Genomic DNA, 17,609 nt, shown 5'->3' with positions numbered 1-17,609 from the left:
ACAGCTGAGGCAAGTGAGTCAACACCCACCAGCAAATTGTGTAGTCCTTGTGCACAGCGCAGCCACCGGCTGGGCTGGAAGGGGGAAAGGAAGGGGAGGAAAGTGCGGCCGAAACCCAAACCAGAGACGACAGGCAAAACTCCGGAGCGCCAATCCGCTCCTTGTTGCCAGCTTCCCACACACACATTTGTCATTTCCGTTTCTTACTAGTGTCAGACTCTGGACCTCATCGACCACCCTCGTTGGGGTCCCTCTAAAGGGGGACCTTTGGAATGGCCTTCCCTCTCCCACCGTCACCACCTTCTGAGCACGCTGCAAGCCCCGCTCACTCAGAAAGGGGACAGCGTGGGCGCGGCAGTGTCCCTCGTGGTTAGAGAGGACATCATCTCATTAGGGGACTTTTCTAGTTCAGATTAATTTGCAGAAGTTGTCATAATGTTTGCAGGATGACACAGCTTTAACCATCACATGGTTTTAATCTGCTCTCATTGCAACAGGACCAAACACACAAGAGCATAATCAAATCGCCTGTAACTTAATTACAGCTTACCTATTTCTAACATACGCTGCCGGCCCTGAGGGCCGTAAGGGTTTAATGGCCTACAATTACCACTGAGCTCTACCCTGTTTGCTCCACGGACAGCCAGGATGCACTTGCAGGCACTGGGTCTTGCCTCCTGATTTGCTTCCATAATCTGCAATAATAATGAGGCAGCAGGTGCAGGCAGGTTTGGGGGACTTGGAGGGGGGGAGCTATAGTTCATTCTGGGAAACATTACTTTTCACAAAGGCATCGAAGGAAATGACTGAAATTGCCAAGAGAAAATTAAAGTCTGCGGTCGGCAGTATAGCAAGCCTTCTATTTACAAAACGAAAAAAAGTTTTAAACACTTTCTACTTGAGGTTCAAGAATCACGGAAAACACAGATTGAATAAGAAGCTGCACCTGTAAGCTCTTACTTTGAAGTTATGAACTTCCTTAGATGCTAAAAAGTCATACAACCTGTGATTACCTAAGAATTCATACTCATGCTTCCTCGAGCACTTTCCTCCTAAAATCTAAAAAGGCAATTAAGTGGATGGGAGGAAGGATATAAATCTAAATTAAAAAAAGACTTCTGCTGACTTATATTACTATAAAGATTTTTGTTTGCTCAATAGTAATCATTAAACTATAAAGAAATTCAATTTTAAATGGCTCAATTGCTTTATTTCAGACTAAATAAATTGCTTTTCTTGGAGTCTAACCACCTAGACTGATTAATTTTAGTTAAAAATATTTCAAAATGCATCTCATCAGCCTCCTCTTTCGTATGGTAGAAATAGATTAAAAAAACAAAACAAAAAAACCAAAAACCTAAAAATCTAGAAACCAAAAGAAATCTGTCCCCTCTGATTTTGAAGAGCTGATTTCTTTAGTAGTATGATCGCTACAGTGACACTGGTCTCTCAGAGACTGACACAGTAGAATCGGAATTTTAGAGTTTGTCCGATGCCTTCACCTCCCACCCCAGAGCACTGCAAGGTTAACGACAGCCTCAACCATCCCACCCAGTGACTAAAATACCCACAACTCGATCTCATTGGGGCCCCTGGTAACCTGGACAGTCCTGCAAGCTACCCAGCAGGACTGGATGCAGCGTTTATTTAATCAGTTATCAGTTCAGGGTATTTTTCAATCAGAGAAAGAGCCTTCGAGACTCTTTGCTGGCAGTAAATTTATCTTTTATTCAGTTCCTTTAATCCTTGCCATGTCATAAGCCCTGTCCCTAAGTCTCACCTCCAATGATCACATTTGCCTCGCTAATAAATGACTCATATCTAATTACTTGGCTGGAAATAATTTAGTTCTTTGCCTGCCAGTTACTTTGTCTGGTTATCAAAAAGGCCTAAAGGCCTCATGAGTCACTGACTCATGTGTGTGTGAACGATGCTTCCTAGTCCCTCCATCACCCAACAAACCAGGTGCCTGGATAGCAGGGTAACAGCCCAGGGCAAAGGACCGCAGGAGCGCTCAGTGGCTCCCAGCCCCGCTCTCCCCACGGCTCTGCTGCTCCCAGCACGCCCTGTGCTGAGAATTAAATAAAACCTACAGGTCAAGTGTCCCAGGGGCAGGGAGTCTTCTCCATGAGCTGAGAACAAAGACATTTTCTGGGCTCCTTGGCACTGCTAAGTGGCCCTGATAAAATTATTATTAGCTGAAGTGCCGTGGTGAGAACTGGTCCCGGTGTGCGAACTGAACCGTGTTTCAAAATTTCCTGTTCAAACTTAGTTCTCTATTCTCCAAAAACAGTTAAAATTAAGCAGTTAACTCTGCAATGAAGTTTTACTCTGCCAATTGCTTCCAAGTTTCAAAGAAATATAAAAACAAAACACTTGCAATAATTCTTCAACCATAAATATTTAATGACTAAATGAGTCACCTCGCAAACACCATCTAACTGTTGTAATCATCACCCCGAGACTGCAGTTAGGAGCCTTGGATTTTAATTTCAGCTTGGCCATTAGCTCCATAAGCTGGTGAGTGAGGCTGTGCCTCATTTCCTATGAGCAATATTCCCAGAATGTAAAGATTCATTCATCAGACCAGGTTTTAAGTGCACAAGAGAAAAAGTACTACAATTTAATATTTTTCTTCTAATCGAGGACTTTAGTAATTATTTTCATTTAAGCTACTGGCCAAGCAGCACAGTACCTATAGACCCTGCCCGCACCAAGCGCGACGCTGGGGAATGACCCACCACGGCTCTGACACGACCGCCCGATTCAGAGATAAGGGGCAGCCAGGGCCTTAATGACATTGTCGGTTAATGTCATGAAAAAGAGTACTTTCTATTCTATTTTGAGACATTTTCAAACTGTTTCCTGTATCTCTTTGGTCACTGGATATAAAGCTGCTTCCCCTACTTGAGACACCTCAGTTCCCAGGGTCCCGGCCCAGCAGTTGTGCAGACAGTTCCCATAGAGAAACCAGTACAGCAGCCTGAGGGAAGCATGTTTCAGTTTATTGGCACTGCCAATCCATCCGTATACAGTGTTATTTTCCCCATGAAGTGAGATCGTTTTCCATCTGCCATAACCTGTGCCCACACATCTTCACCTGGGAAATGTAGCACTTCCAGCTTTAGGCAGGGTCTAGGGGAAAAGAAAAGGCAGAAGTTGCTAGTCCTCTGTGTTTTCTTGAAAACCCGACATGAATGGGGGAAATAACCTCCTTACAGTGAATTATATGACGTAACTGTGGCTTCAATTCACTCGGTTGGTGATGAGCCTTGGCTCTCGGCGGGGCCTTAAGTAAAACCAAACACTTGCCTAGCAATAAAGAAAGTACTTTGCCTTTAAAAGACACTGAAATCCCCCTCTGCTGATGGGGTGGGGCGAATCCCCTGCAGGACATATGGAGAGTGGCCAACGTTTTGTTTACGGACCTGGACACCGCTTCCTGACCCAAGGATATCACAAGGTCATGGGAGTGAGATGCGGGGTTTGGCTAGACTATGCTGCAGAGCAGGGCTGTGAGTTAGCTCCTGTTAAAAACAAAACAACCCCACATAAAACCTGGTCTCATCACTCAGAATTATGAGATTATACAGAGAGCCCCTAGAAAAAGGACTAAATTCAAAACACTGTATCTCTAGACTGGTAATAAAATATTTACTAATTCAAAATGAAAATGAGAAGCGCTTAGGGAAGACAGTTCCAATAAGTAAAATTGCTCATAACCACAAGCTGCCAAAGGATTAATATTTATCACATTTCCCTGCTACTGTGGGTCGGAAGCTTTTTAAAAAGCAAAACAAGAAAACGAAATCTGGAAAACATCTCTCTGGTAATTTACTTCACTTATCTTTGAAATAACAATATTCAAAAAAGTGGTTTATAGAGGAAATCACTTTAGAAGTTCAGAGCACAAAAGTCTGACTGATCAAATGTACAAAATTGTCTTGTGCTGTGCAGAATGGAGCTTAGCATTGCCAATGTCTTTGGAGCAGTGAATGGCCAAACCCTCTGAGAGCAGAGTGCACTTGGCAAAGCAGGGCTCACCGAGGGTCTTGCAGATTCTACTGCCTGATAAATGGCAGGACCCTTGCCTGTACTTGCAGCCCTTCATTAGGTAGCGATTTGTGAGAACATTAGCAGGTGTGGAGGAAACAAAAACACAAAGAGCTATAATTTTTCAAGCTCCTGAACTCTTATGTAACGCCAACAGCAATTACAAAAATGGGGAGTTTATCCTCCAGATTATTTGACTTTGTGCAAATGAAACAATTTTAATTAAAATGAGATGGATCTCTACCTAAGCACTGCTAAATGAGCTGAAAATCAATGTGCCAGTTACTTCTGGCTTGTCAGGGCCCCAAACAACATTCTTTGATTTTGCCAAGGGACCTGTATAACCTGTATGCTTTCAATTATTATCCCACTAACTTCTACATGGACTAACTGACCAAAAATGAGACAAGTTCAAAAGTAAAATTACTTTTTTTTTTAAGTACTCTCAAAATTTAAGCTGCAACTCTAACTCAATCAGAACTTACACATTATTCCTTCTTCACTTTCACAATTTTGACACTGCTGCCGGAAGACTTCTCGGCGCCTGCTTTGAATTCAGTTTTCAGTGCATCCCTCACTGCTTTTGCACAGATCTGGGAGTAGCGGATGTAGCTGGGGGAAAATGAGAGACAATATAGAGTTAATTATCAAGGATCCAGCCAGATTGGTGTGTAACTAGTTTTTTCTTCCTATATTTTTAATTTTGGTTTGAGGGTACATTATTATAGAACTGAATTTAGAAATGACAATGCCAACAGAAATCCATACAAAGTAAAGGAAGACTAGGAAGAAATGTACCAGATCTTAATGGTGTTAGCATGGGTGGGCTTTAGTTTTTTTACTTTATATTGTTTCTTCCTCTTTAATACATATTAATTTAAAATAAAAGATGGATAGCCTGGCTGGTGTGGCTCAGTGGTTGAGCTTGACCTATGAACCAGGAGGTCATGGTTCGATTCCTGGTCAGGGCACATGCCTGGGTTGTGGGCTCGATCCCCAATGTGGGGCGTGCAGGAGACAGCTGATCAATGATTATCTCTCATCACTGATGTTTCTATCTCTCTCTCCTCTCTTTCTCTCTTCCTCTCTGAAATCAATAAAAGTATATTAAAATAAATAAATAAAAGATGCATATATTTTTTAAAATCCCACAGCACAGGAAACAGACCAGAATGTTAATGGAGTCTATAACATGAGGGATTCCTCCCAATTTCTCTACTTGAAACTTTTTATATTATTCTGACAAGGTAAAATATGTATAATTAAAAGAGAAAAAAAACTATTTTGAATTAAAAGTTCTCCCTCTGATTATTTAAAGGTTTTCCAGAGAATATTGGATCTTGTTTCACAATTCTGCCATTAAACATACTTCCCAATCAACGTTTCCAAATTAAACTGCAACAGTCCTTTGAGAATATCATCAATTCTAGCAAAATATCTAACAGCCTGCTTCCTGTTTGGTAGATGGACGCCCATCAACATCTTATTTTCAAGATGTCAGCTCACTTTGTACACTTTTTGAAAACAGGAAGGGGGTGAGGGGAGAGTGATGCTGTCTATTTTCTCTTGTTTTCAGATTAGGGTGTTTTTTTTTTGGCCAAGAGGTAGGCGTTCCAATGCCTGCTTCCACTCTTACTAATTGGGTGACCTTCAGGCTGTTCAATCTTTCAGCTCCTTTATTCACCCAGAGAAACAATAGAATAAAACAGACGGGTAATTACACTCGCCCCACCTGTGGGTGGGAGGAGGAGAGACAACGTTTGAAAAGCATGAATCACCCCTTCCCGCACATAGTAGGTGCTTAATAAACGGTACCCATTCTGGAACTATCCTCCTCCCAATTCTGCAAAACTCTGCGTGACCTCCCGAGTCAGGACCCCTTGGGCTGCTCAGGTGTCTCACAGGCCTCTACCCACAGGAGCCACTAGAAGGTGCTCCTTTATCTGGGCAGGTGAGAGGTGTATCACTGGGGGCAAGGTGCTGCACTGGCTGGGTGGCAGCCAGAACATTCAGGTGTGACGGGAACACAGTAACCTAGACGGGGGTCTTTCCCGTTACACAGATGCTCTGTCCTCAAATGGGTTCCGTAATGGGGCGTCCATGAGCCACCACCACCTGTGCGCAGGGCTCTCTGCAGGTAAGAGCAACGGAGTTAACTTAAAATAAAAAAAGTGTGCACCATTGTAAAGGGCCCCAATTTGATCCAGAAAAGGCTAACAGTGGTCACATCCAGAGGACTGTCCCCCATTCTTCCAGCTCCCAAGTTTTGGTCACTTTGACAACGGAGTGTCCTGAGAAGGGCAAAGGGCCTGCTCTGAGAGCCGCTGTCTCTCGGGGGGTAGGGGAGGGCGTCGCGCCAGGTGCGGGGCTGCACCCCAGGCAGGCGCGCAGGTGGTAGCGCGCGCGGCCCCCACGAGGCTGCGCTCGCTTCCAGCAGCGCCCGGCCCGCCCCTAAGCCCCGGAATGCCGCCATCTTGGGCGCGCTCGCCTCCCGACCCCCACGCGCCCGCGTGACCTCTGACCCCGGCCGCCCCGCGCTCCCCTCCCGAGACCCGGGCCCACCTGAGTCCAGCCTGTCGCCAGTAGGCCACCATGATGCCGCGAGAGGGGGGAAGGTCTGACCGAATCGTGAGGACGCCTCAATGTCGGCTCAGCGTGCGACCCAGCGGCCGGAAGGTCAGGCCTGGGAAGCGGAAGGGGCGGAGCTCCGGACCTGCCAATTCAGCCGCTCGGGCCCCGCCCGGCATTTTCGAACTGCCTCCGCTGTCCCCCCCTCCCCCCGGCACCGGGAGCCAATGGGAGCGCGCGGCACGGGCCGTGACTGCCAATCCCCGGGCAGGCTGGCCGGCTACGCCTCGTGATTGGCTCGGCGGGTGATGAGCTTGTGCCCCGCGGGCTCCCGTAGTACCCCGGCTTTGGCAAGCAGAGCTGGAGGGAACGCTAGGCCGCGTGGTTTGGGACCGGGAGATACGAGGCAGTGGCCGGTGTGGGGCGCACCCCATGGGGGTGGGGGGAAACACCCGAGTTTCAGGGAACAAGTGGCCAGCCCGGACATCTCCCGGAGTCTTAGGAAAACCTGTGCTGCCTGCAAAAGGGGGAGAGCCCCAGACACGTGGAAAACCCTTTTCAGCACGACCAGTTTATAGAGACTCATCCCCAGCACAGAGCTGGGATACAGCCGTGACAATTAAGTGTATTCTTAGGAGGAAAAAATTTACTTTGCTTTTCACATTTAAGAAATTATAACCAGCCCTGCCGGTGTGACTCAATGGTTGAGCATAGACCTATGGACCCGGATCAGGTCTGATCCCATCTATTCTGTCAGGGCACATGCAGGGGTTGTGGGGGTAGCTGATCAATGATTCTCATCATTGATGTTTCTATCTCTTCCTCTCCCTTCATCTGAAATCAATGACAATATAAAATTAAAAATATATTAAAGAATTATAATCAGAAAAAAACATGAAGTTTTTATTAAGAAAGGTTCTTCAATAGTGTAAAATCCACTTTTAATATTAAATAGGATTAGATGCTCCTAATCCAAGAGTCTATTCGGTGAACACTTCCAGTGTAGTCCTCTCAAATGTATTTGCTTGCTGTGCATCTCTATCTTTACAGGTAAAAGCCACAAACTACCAGCTATTTAACTGAAAGGAGTAATTACACAGGAAAATAAAAATTTAGAGTTTTATCATTAGCTCTCACTAAAACAAAATCGAACAGAATAAAACTTAAGAAACCTTTTTATCATTACTGCATTCATTACATCTTTTTCATAACAAGTATAATTTACAGAAATCATACAAGGTAACTTTCTATATATATATATATGTGTATATATATGTGTGTGTGTGTGTGTGTGTGTGTGTGTATATATATATAATTGATTTTAGAGAGGAAGGGAGATAGAAACATCAATGATGAAAGAGAATCCTTGACTGGCTGTCTCCTGCATGCCCTCAACTGGGGATCAATTCGGCAACCCAGGCATATGCCCCCAACCAGAATCAAACATGGGACTGTTCACTCCACAGGCCGACACTCTTATCCACTGAGCCAAACCAGCTAGGGCGTACAAGGCAACTTTTAATAAAAAATCATACTTAGCAATGTTTTGTTTAGCTGAAATGTTATTTCAATTGTAAAAACCATCTCTGGTTACAAAAATAATAAAAAACCTTATTGAATTTCACTTGCTTTTACAAATTCCCCAAGAAGTCTTAAGCTAAACAATATTTTAAGTAGAAAAACACTAATTTTTAAATAGTTTGGTATACTATTTCTGTGGTTTATGTACATATATTACCTGGTTTCTTTTAAAGGAAACCTGACTAGAAGTTGATCACATTAAGCACTGTAAAATAAAGGCAAGAAGCTAATCACCTTTTAACAAAAATACTCTATAAGCAACAGTTGCAAGTATCAAAGATATTTTAATGGTTGATAATTAACTGCTACAAAATATGAAACAAAATACATTTACTGGATTGTTTTTCTGAGTGCAGTGGCCCTTTGGCTCCCAAAATGAGGATTCCCCATAAATAAAAGTTACAAAGCAATTCATGTAGTGGTTATTTTAGGCCAATGCCTTTCCCCCCCTTCCTACTCCCACCCCGTCAGTGGCACCTTATTATTAAAAACAATAGGCACCTGGGATTTGTACCCCAGATCAAGACATCATTTGGGCAATTTCAAATGATGTACAGCTCCTCATGTAAAAAAGATGTTCTGTGGTCACAATTACTTCAAAAAGTAATTATATTCAAATAACCTGGCAGATCATGTTTTAGCAATTACAGTACCATGATTTTGACACGTGGCAATTTTACAAGTTAGACAAATGTGAAATGCTAAAAGATGTGAACAGCTGCTCTTCTGTTTAAGTTTAGAGTGCTGAAAAATTTCGGTAATGACTTTATTTTTTCAGTTAACATAACCGGCCCACAATACAGCATATAGGTCATAAAGTACAAACCCACGGAAGGTAATATCTTCACTAAGTTACAAAACTTTGGCAAATCAATACAGTACTCTTTCATAGAATAAAGATGCAGTTATATATTACTTAAGTGATAATTTTAACTCCAAAAATGTCATTTAAGTACCAAATTAAAACACTGTGGTTTTTAATGGTGGTTTATAGCAAGCAGAGTACGTTATTTTATACAAATTTATATCTTTTAAAACTATACAATTTCTCCTTTGAAAGTGAGTTCCCTCTTGAAGTTTCCCACCAGAGCAATTGTGCCTATTTGGAGGTGGCTCTGCTTTGTCCTAGGGTTGGTCCAAAGCCAGGTAGAGTTCCAATGCATGAAAAGCTTTAAAATTCAACCGAAAGGAGACTAAATATTCTAACACCAATTTCTAAGTACCTTTCAAAAATTGTTAAATTCTCACATAACTATGGAATCTTCAAAACCAGAGTCATTTCAAACAACACTAATAATTTCAGATGCTCCCTTTTATTTAGAAACACCGTACCTCCTTGTTTTGATCAAGTCACATACCCTTTCTTCGGCTTATTAAAAAAAAAATTCTACCTAAAATAGTTTTTTAATGTATTTTTTAAATAACAATAAATATAATGCCAGCTAGTAGAGATCTGGGGGACTGGGTGTTGTATACCAACTTTCATCATTTCTCTACAAATGCTGCTGCTGCCATTGGCGTCCTTATGCTTCCTCTTGCTGAAGCCGTCAATTCTTCAATCTCAGCATTTAATTTATGGATTACCCATTCCATTGCTTCTCGGCCCTTAAAAAAATCCAATACATTTATTGTTACCGAGTGAGAGCAAAGGCATCTATCAAATAAATGGAACACAAGGGAAGTTGCAGGGGGCATTACAAGTCTAACTAAACCACACCAGAAGAGATCATTTTTGTCCTTGCTGCTTCTCCCTGATGTTATTTACCAAATAAATGCCTTGAGCAACGGACTTGCTCCATAAACTGACTTTTATTTTGTATGCAAAAGGTGTCCTCCAAAGAATCTATAATCAAGTGACAGTGATATTTTACTTATTTCATGATTAGAGTAGTGACCTTTTTGGGAGTGAAGCCAACCCCCCCTCTTCTTTTTATGTTTGTATTTTAAACCAAAATCCTATGTAAGTGCTAAAACCAAAGATTTAAACCACATCCTGAGAGATCTGGTCCCTGACTTCCTCCACCCTTTTCTCCTGGCACACTATGTCTATGCAGTCCCACCAGGAGCAGCAGCAGCAGCACTTCACTGTTCCCGTCTCAGGCCTCTGCACACTCAGCTCCTGTCTGAAGTGCTCCCTGCACGGCCCTCACAACCATCACACCCCTCATGCAGCTGCCACCATCACTCACTGAATACACATTAAATACTCTTATACCTTCCTGCACTTTTCCTTTTCTAATGATACGCTGTGCAATGAATGTTGCCTTTCTTAGTTCCACAAGGGCAGGGACCACATTTTTTTTATTTCCAGATGTACCCCCAGTCTAGCCTAGTATTCTGTCTGGAACAAAGCGGGCGTCTATCTATGAGTATCTTCTCACTGCTGAATGATTACATTAAGTGTTATAGAACGGTGCACTAAGCATCCTTTTCTCTAAACTTTGTTTAAATCATGTGTTCTCAATGGGGCAAAAATTAGCTGGGCTGGTGGAAAAAATCCACCTTTTTATGTATAAAGTATTATCTATCAATTAACTACACAGGGTAGGGTGATAAAAAAAAAGTCTAAAATTGATCTGGGATGGGGGAAATGATAAATGAAAAAAGGTTGAGAACTGGTGCTTTAAATGACACATGGCGACATGTAATTAAGTATTTCCCACATGCTGGGCCCTGGGTCACACACTTTCCATGTTATCTCATTGACTCTTCATTGCCTAACCCTGTGAGATGGGCAGTTAACCTCCACTTCATAGATGGTAAACTAAGGCACAGAAAGGTTAACTTAACTGTGCAAGGCTGCTAAGAATTAGAGCTTGGGCCTGACACCCAGCTGTGCCGGGCCCCAGAGCCTGTGCAAGTAGAGCCCACATGGATTTTCATTGTATCATGGCTGAAAATCGGCTTGTGAGGAAAACACATGCTCACTGCTAAGCTCTTCCAAAAACAAAACCCAGGAATAACAGCAACCAAGGGGCAGCCTCACGTACTTTACTAGCATTTGAAGATATCGTGCTCGCCATCAGCCCTTCCAGGTAACTACTGAGGCTGACTCCTTTCACAGTGATGATGGCCTCCTGAGTCAAAACAGTTCTGGAACAAAACAAATTCACACAGTTTCAGAATGATCTTTCATTTAAAAAAAAAAATTGGTAAAAGAATTAAAACACCTGTAAAATAAGTTTGTTAAAACATTTTTTTACTTACCTTTCTGGGTCCTGAGGATGTGGTTTATATATAAGTCTCTCATCTACTGAAACCATATTTGTAAATGAAATCTATAGAAATTAAAAAAAATAAATTCAGTTCATGTTGGAAACCAGGATTAAAAACATTTCCAAAATTAATTCACAAACCCAAATCTTGCTAAGTATACAGAACAAGAACAAATAAACCCCTTTGATATTACTGTGTAGACAGAATTTAAATTTCACATTCATTCTTACTTTTTATTAAAAATAATAAATGTGACAAAAGCATTATAAGAGTAATAACACACACAGAATCCCAAATCATTTTGAGTGCTAGCCCCTAGAAATGCTAAGTAGGCTGATTGAGTGGTGAGGCTAAGCTGCAAAAAGGCAAAGGCAGCAGAGCATGTGAGTGCTGACTGCCTAAACGCCCACAGAGCTAGATTCATCTCTTCAACACTAAGAGTGACAAAAACTTAGGCCAAATAGTTTAAAATAAAACAAAAGGAAGCCAAAACTTACATTAGTGGATTTAAGTTCCATTGTTTTCTCTACAGGATCAACTACAGAATGTTCTTGCACATATGTTTTGGTTCTTGCCGCACCAATCAGCTAAATAAAACATCCACAATTAGTAATCAGAGGAGGAAGGATTGTATCAATATTTTATTTGAAAGTAAAATGTGTTAATGTCTTGAGCCAAAAACCTGTTTCGTAAAAAACAAAACAAAAACCATGAGGCATCAGACAAAGGTCAGAAAGGAGGACCATCTGAGATACCAGGAATTCACACCCCATGGATAGGATGAGACTCCACACCACACCCTCCCCAGAGGCAACGAGCAAGCAGCCCACTGAATGTACTGCAGGGAGGAAGGATGCTGGACCTGCTGATGACAAAGGAGCAGGGGGCTGAAACATGGGACTCAGAGGGTCTGGGAAACATGGCATCTGGAAAAAGGAGAGCTCAGACTACCAGTCAGCACTTTGCTAGAGCCATCCAAAGGAGAGGGTGCAATGGCCTCTTTTCTCCAGACAGGAAACAGCCATGTCATGAAGGAGGACATCACACCCAGTGAGTGTCACTCCCCGTGCCCTGACCCCACGCCAATCACCCAATCTCACTCATTTCTGGGCCCCCATTACCTAATGCAGTGGTTTGTACAAAGGAAGCAATCAGTGCCTTCCTGGTGAAAATGTTGTACTTTTGTTTTCTGGGTGGACCTGCCTTCTAGAAAGGGAACTTCTACTGAAAGCTGGGTCCACTTATCATACCAGAGTTTCCCACACTATAAACTGGCATTCCAGTTTCTTGCTGGTTAAATCGAATCACTAAAGCCTGCTTGCTTGAAACTGAATAGAACTACGTTTTGAAATGTATGGAGAGGAGGCCCAGATCTTGGAACAATGCGGCAACAGGAAGTCCAAGAAAACGCTGTTCTCTTTATGTGCACGAACCACCACTGACCACACAACAGTCAGCTAACAATCCCCACCAAACCATTACTTCCAAATCTTACTGTTGGTCTCAAGTTGCTGGCAAAAGCAGGAAAAGTAGGATATACCTCATTTTAAACTACAGAGCATTAGCTGGCTTCCTTCAGAAGTTTTACCAGGTGCCTTCATGAAGACTGTAATAATATTTCCAATTCATTATACACTCATAACTCAAGTTTATTATAATACAATTTGAACTGATGAAAAAATGACATTCAGAATGTGCTCCCACAGCCTATTTGAAATTATAATGTGGTTTGGAACACTTCTCCCCAGCAGTCACATTTCTGCAGGAATAAAGACACACTTACTGATTTCACAATGGAAGGCAGTCCCCACTCTGTGCTGAGCAGTCTATGGCTGTGCAACTTTCCAGAAGGATCTACATGTCTGTCCAATACATCGACTCCAACCACGCTTGGGTTCATAGGGTTTGGATATTTTTGCATTGCGGCTGTTGTAACAGTTTCCCATGGGTGGCTGCAACATAAAGCACAATCAAACATTTAAAAATATACCTTTAAATTAAGCATTTTATAACCCATCAAATTATTCTTTGCAATTGAAGTTTAATTTACCTAGGGAAAATTTTCTCAAAAGATGATTTTAGGGGCTCAATCTAAATTGTAAAAATATACATTTTAGTCTTTTTTCAGCACAGGTTATATGGTACAATTAATTTCTATAAAGATTAAAAGAGCCTACGGAGCATCACAGTACAGGTTCTTAAATAATCTTTCCTATTTACCCATGTCTACTTTCACATGTAAATTTTGTTTCTAAGAACCAAATTCATAAAAATTATATTCTACAGAATCAAGCGGCAAAAATTATACCATTTATCTTTTTGTCTGACCCCAATTACATGAAGCTATAAAGTAACGAGAGTAAAGACCTTATTTGCACTGTAAATTCTTACAGTGATTACAAAGATTCAAAACATTACTGATTTAAATACCATATTAAAAATGTATTTTTCTCTACATTAAGGTAATAAATAACACTGACCCCCTCCAGTTAATCTTGATCCATTGCTTTGCTCCAAGGAGTGATTCTGATTCATTTTGAAAAGATAATAAAATGTTTTTAAGATGCTCCTAATATGCTATTTCTTAAAATAATAAGATTTGCTTATCTTCTAGGATGGAAATGGAACTTGCAGCATCTTTATCTCTTGAGAAAGCACATGTGCCTGGTGATTCCAATGTGATATACATTTGTTCACTCTACAACCTATGTGAATAGGAGGCTGTACAAAAGACATCCTTTTCAAAGGAGCCCTCATTAACTACACTGAATATGATAGGCGACGTAACTTTCAGAGAACCAAGTCTGACAACTACTTGACATCGACAGAAGGAAAATCTCAAAATCCTGGACAACCAGTGGTATTATTTGTAACCAGAGGCCTGGTGCACAAAAATTCGTGCACTCGGGGGGGGGGGGGGGGTCCTCTAGCCCGGCCTGTGCCCTTTCATAGTCGGGGAGCCCTTGGGGGATGTCCAACTGACAGGGAGCGGGCCTAAACCGAAGTCTGGCCTCCTTCTGAGGGAGGCAACAGGTGGGCTGATCAGGGGATGGCGCCGCCTGGCCCTGCCCCCCATTGCCTGGTTGCCACTGTCCCACAATCACCATCCCCTCCCTCTGGCCACTGGCATCTGCCCTGGCTGGCCTGGCGCCACCTGCTTGTGCCTCTCCCCCAGTCAACCAGTCATTCATTATATAGGATGTTTAAATTTTTGCTACCATATTAAATAAATGAACCTCATTCTATTTTTAATATCAGGCCTTACTCAGCAATCAATGCAGTTATATAAGTGAAGCTATTTTATTAATCTAAATAGCCCTCACAAATAGGAGTGATACAGGACAAGCACTGATTGTTACCAAGGCAACTATCTAAAATGCAAATTGGACAAACCCTTTCCCTGGCTCCATCTAGTCCCATACCATGATCAGCTAGTTTCCTTGCACTTAACTCTTTCCCTCATCCCCACAAAAAAAAAAAAAAAGAAAAAAGAATAATTGCATGGCTTTGGGGTGGTTATACAGTATTTGTAATTTAGTCCTTCTCTCCTCTCTGAGCCAACTTGAAAACACCCATGTTGACTTGCTTGAACTAAGACTGCTTTATGAAATAGAACTATCTCAAACATTACAAAGGAGGCCTATTATGATGCACAGTCTTCCTGCAATTAATTTTAACTGTCTCGGTGTAATTATGTGATAAGATCTCACACTGGAAGATATTCATAGCACCAAAGGGCAGTATGGAGAACTTGGTGGTGACGTACTGACCTGTCAATTTCTTCACCTATAAAGTGAGGTGGGAGACACTGCAACTCCACTGAAACAACAAATTCTGCCAATCCCAAGAACAGTGCCTGGTAGGTACATTGTGGGCATTCACAGCTGTTGAAGGAGTCAATGAATGACTTCACAACTGGATGCCAACTACATGCTAGGCCCCCGAAGGAAGTGTGGGAAACCAAAGATGGGTAGGACACAGAGTGATGGCTTAGACATTGTTGTTAGATTGGATCATCCTTAAGTTGGATACGCAGGGAAGTGGTCTAAGATTTTTGGGAGATAATGACTTTAATTTCAGGTACGCTGAGTTTGAAGAGCCTGTGGGACAGGTGAGTAGAGATGTCTGGTAGGTCCTGAAAATAAGGATGGAAGTTCAAGACCAGCTGAAGCCCAAGGTACAGATTTTGGTGCCCTAAGTGTGTACAAATCAGCTGGGACCTTGATGGAAAAGCCCTGAATATCTGGACAGAGTCAGGATCAGGACTTCTTCTCCCAGGACATGTACAGCTTTTACTTGAACATGTCTATCTTCTGGGAGGAGAGCCCAGAGCTTTCCTCAAATCTCAGAGAAGTCTGTGGCAAAAAGAAAGAAAAAAAAAAGATTAAGACTCACTGATAAAATGCTAGACAAGAAGGCCAACAACCGAATCTCATTGAATACTTATACCGAATGGGAACGTTGGAAACATTAAAGAAAAAAGGGCAGAGAGGGGCTGGGGACAAGCCAGGGAATAGAGTGTTAGGGAAGACAGAGAAGAATATTCTAAGGAGGCACAGTCCCAACAATGGAAGCATTTAAACCTGGAAGAGGATCACAAGGAAGAAACCACCCCTGGTCCCCAGGGCTGAAACGGAGCAGTGAAGAATGTGTCCTGGTGGAAGAATGACAGAAAGACTACAAACTCAGGGTCTTTGCCCCCAGAACGATAATAAACTAGTAAGAAAAGAAATCTTCCCTGTGATTCTAACATTCCACGCTTTCCAGGACCCAGCGGACTCTTGAGTAAGTAAGAAGTTTACAACTTTTTTTAAAACCGCCCTTTGAAATACTGTTAATCAAATGCACTAAAACATACTGTAGAGCTATGAAAGCTAAAACAATGTGGCTCCTCGCGCAAGGTCGTGGACTCCAGCGGGCAGCTCAGAGAGGTTCGCTGGCGTGCCGGGCGGACCGAGGCGCACACAGGCAACGACAGACCGACTCATTACACGTGTGGTTCTTTCGTCCGTGGAGCCAGAGACCCAGAAGGAAATTTAATTCCCAGCACCCATGGGCTTAAGGCCCATCCCCTTCCGTGACGGAACATTTCGGCGAACCCAGAGCCGTCCCTGAGCGCGGCCTCCGAGGCATCCCGCACCTGCGGGCACGGGCGGCCCCGTCGGCCCCTCGTCCTTCGCGTCCCCGACGGAAGGGGACCGAGGTCACAGGCTCGCAGGAGGCAGCGCTGCACCTCGGACTCCGACCCAGGCAGCTCCTCCAGGCAAGGAGCTGCCGGAAGTTTCGCCTCCAGGTCGCCCGCGCTCATCCAGTCACATTCCGACGTGAGACTCCACCCAAACGGTGGCGGGGCCGCCCGGGACTCTCGACCCAGCCCACACGCCCTCGGGGTCCCCGGGCCGCGTCCGGGCTTTGGAAGCCAGGGGGACAAATTGGGGGCTGCTCGCCCGAGTGTCGTCCAGGAACTCGTGTTCGGCGACGCTCCCGCCCCCCGGGGGCCGGCCGCAGGTGCCGCGCCTCTGGCCCCCTCCCGGCGGGGCGGCGGCTGGGCCTGGAGGTCCTGGGGGCCCATTCCCGGGAGCAGGGTTGCGCGGGCGCCCCCAGAACCCCGTGGGGCTCAGGTCGAGCTCCCCAGCTCGGCCCGACGCCGGGAAGCCTCCTGAGGGGCGCCTCGACCTCGCCACCACTTCGGGCCCAACCTTTCCTCCCCTCCCACCCCACTCCACAGTTGCCCCGCGTCCCCCACCGGCCCGTCCCACGCCCCAAACTTACTCAAAGACGTGCTCCGAAGTCCAAATCTTCATGGTGGCGGTGGCCTGCGCGGTGTCCCGGCGGCGCAAAGAGGCAAAGAGGCCACACAGGCCCCCGCCCTGCCCCCTCGCCTCCTCGCCTCCTCGCCGGCCGCGCAGCGCGCACGCGCCGTCGGGCCCGACGCCAGGACGTCCCGACGCGGAGCCCCACGCCCTATCCCGGCCCGGGTTTCGCCCTGGCCTCGCGCGCGGCGCAACCAAACCCCGCCCCTTAGCGCCGGGCGCTCGCGTCGGCGCAGTTCGGGGGCAGCTCCTGAGCCGCCGCGAGGCTGCTGTGCTGCGCAGGCGCGGCCGGCGGCCCGCCCCCTCGAGGGCGTCGCGGGGAGCGCTGACCTCTGGGCAGAGTTGGGTCAGGCCCAGCGGGCTCCCGGGCTCACCCGC

The 17,609-nt window shown here is 44.5% G+C and overlaps 2 protein-coding genes across 2 annotated transcripts; both read right to left on the bottom strand.

Moving 5' to 3' along the window:
- Positions 1-2,984: 2,984 nt before the first annotated feature.
- On the bottom strand, positions 2,985-6,765 carry ATP5F1E (ATP synthase F1 subunit epsilon). The gene is made up of 3 exons (XM_008160523.3): positions 6,616-6,765; positions 4,539-4,665; positions 2,985-3,135 (listed from the first exon to the last, which is right to left on the bottom strand). The coding sequence occupies exons 1-2, from the start codon at positions 6,645-6,647 to the stop codon at positions 4,542-4,544; spliced, it is 156 nt and encodes a 51-aa protein (XP_008158745.1). The 5' UTR covers positions 6,648-6,765; the 3' UTR covers positions 2,985-3,135; positions 4,539-4,541.
- Positions 4,549-17,341, bottom strand: PRELID3B (PRELI domain containing 3B). The gene is made up of 7 exons (XM_008160524.3): positions 17,191-17,341; positions 13,202-13,370; positions 11,916-12,005; positions 11,410-11,480; positions 11,193-11,295; positions 9,683-9,807; positions 4,549-4,665 (listed from the first exon to the last, which is right to left on the bottom strand). The coding sequence occupies exons 1-6, from the start codon at positions 17,220-17,222 to the stop codon at positions 9,688-9,690; spliced, it is 585 nt and encodes a 194-aa protein (XP_008158746.1). The 5' UTR covers positions 17,223-17,341; the 3' UTR covers positions 4,549-4,665; positions 9,683-9,687.
- Positions 17,342-17,609: the final 268 nt, after the last annotated feature.

The sequence above is a fragment of the Eptesicus fuscus genome, chromosome 12 (assembly GCF_027574615.1).
Source record: "Eptesicus fuscus isolate TK198812 chromosome 12, DD_ASM_mEF_20220401, whole genome shotgun sequence".
Lineage (NCBI taxonomy): Eukaryota > Metazoa > Chordata > Mammalia > Chiroptera > Vespertilionidae > Eptesicus > Eptesicus fuscus.
This window is presented reverse-complemented; position numbering and strand designations above follow the sequence as displayed.

Coding starts and splice junctions, on each gene's coding strand:
- PRELID3B (XM_008160524.3), bottom strand. CDS start 17,222: ATGAAGATTTGGACTTCGGAGCACGTCTTTGA. Junction 13,371..17,190: donor ACTTCGGAGCACGTCTTTGA/GTAAGTTTGGGG, acceptor TTTATGTTGCAG/CCACCCATGGGAAACTGTTA. Junction 12,006..13,201: donor TGCCTTCCATTGTGAAATCA/GTAAGTGTGTCT, acceptor TGTTTTATTTAG/CTGATTGGTGCGGCAAGAAC.
- ATP5F1E (XM_008160523.3), bottom strand. CDS start 6,647: ATGGTGGCCTACTGGCGACAGGCTGGACTCAG. Junction 4,666..6,615: donor TGGCGACAGGCTGGACTCAG/GTGGGCCCGGGT, acceptor ATTTTCCCCCAG/CTACATCCGCTACTCCCAGA.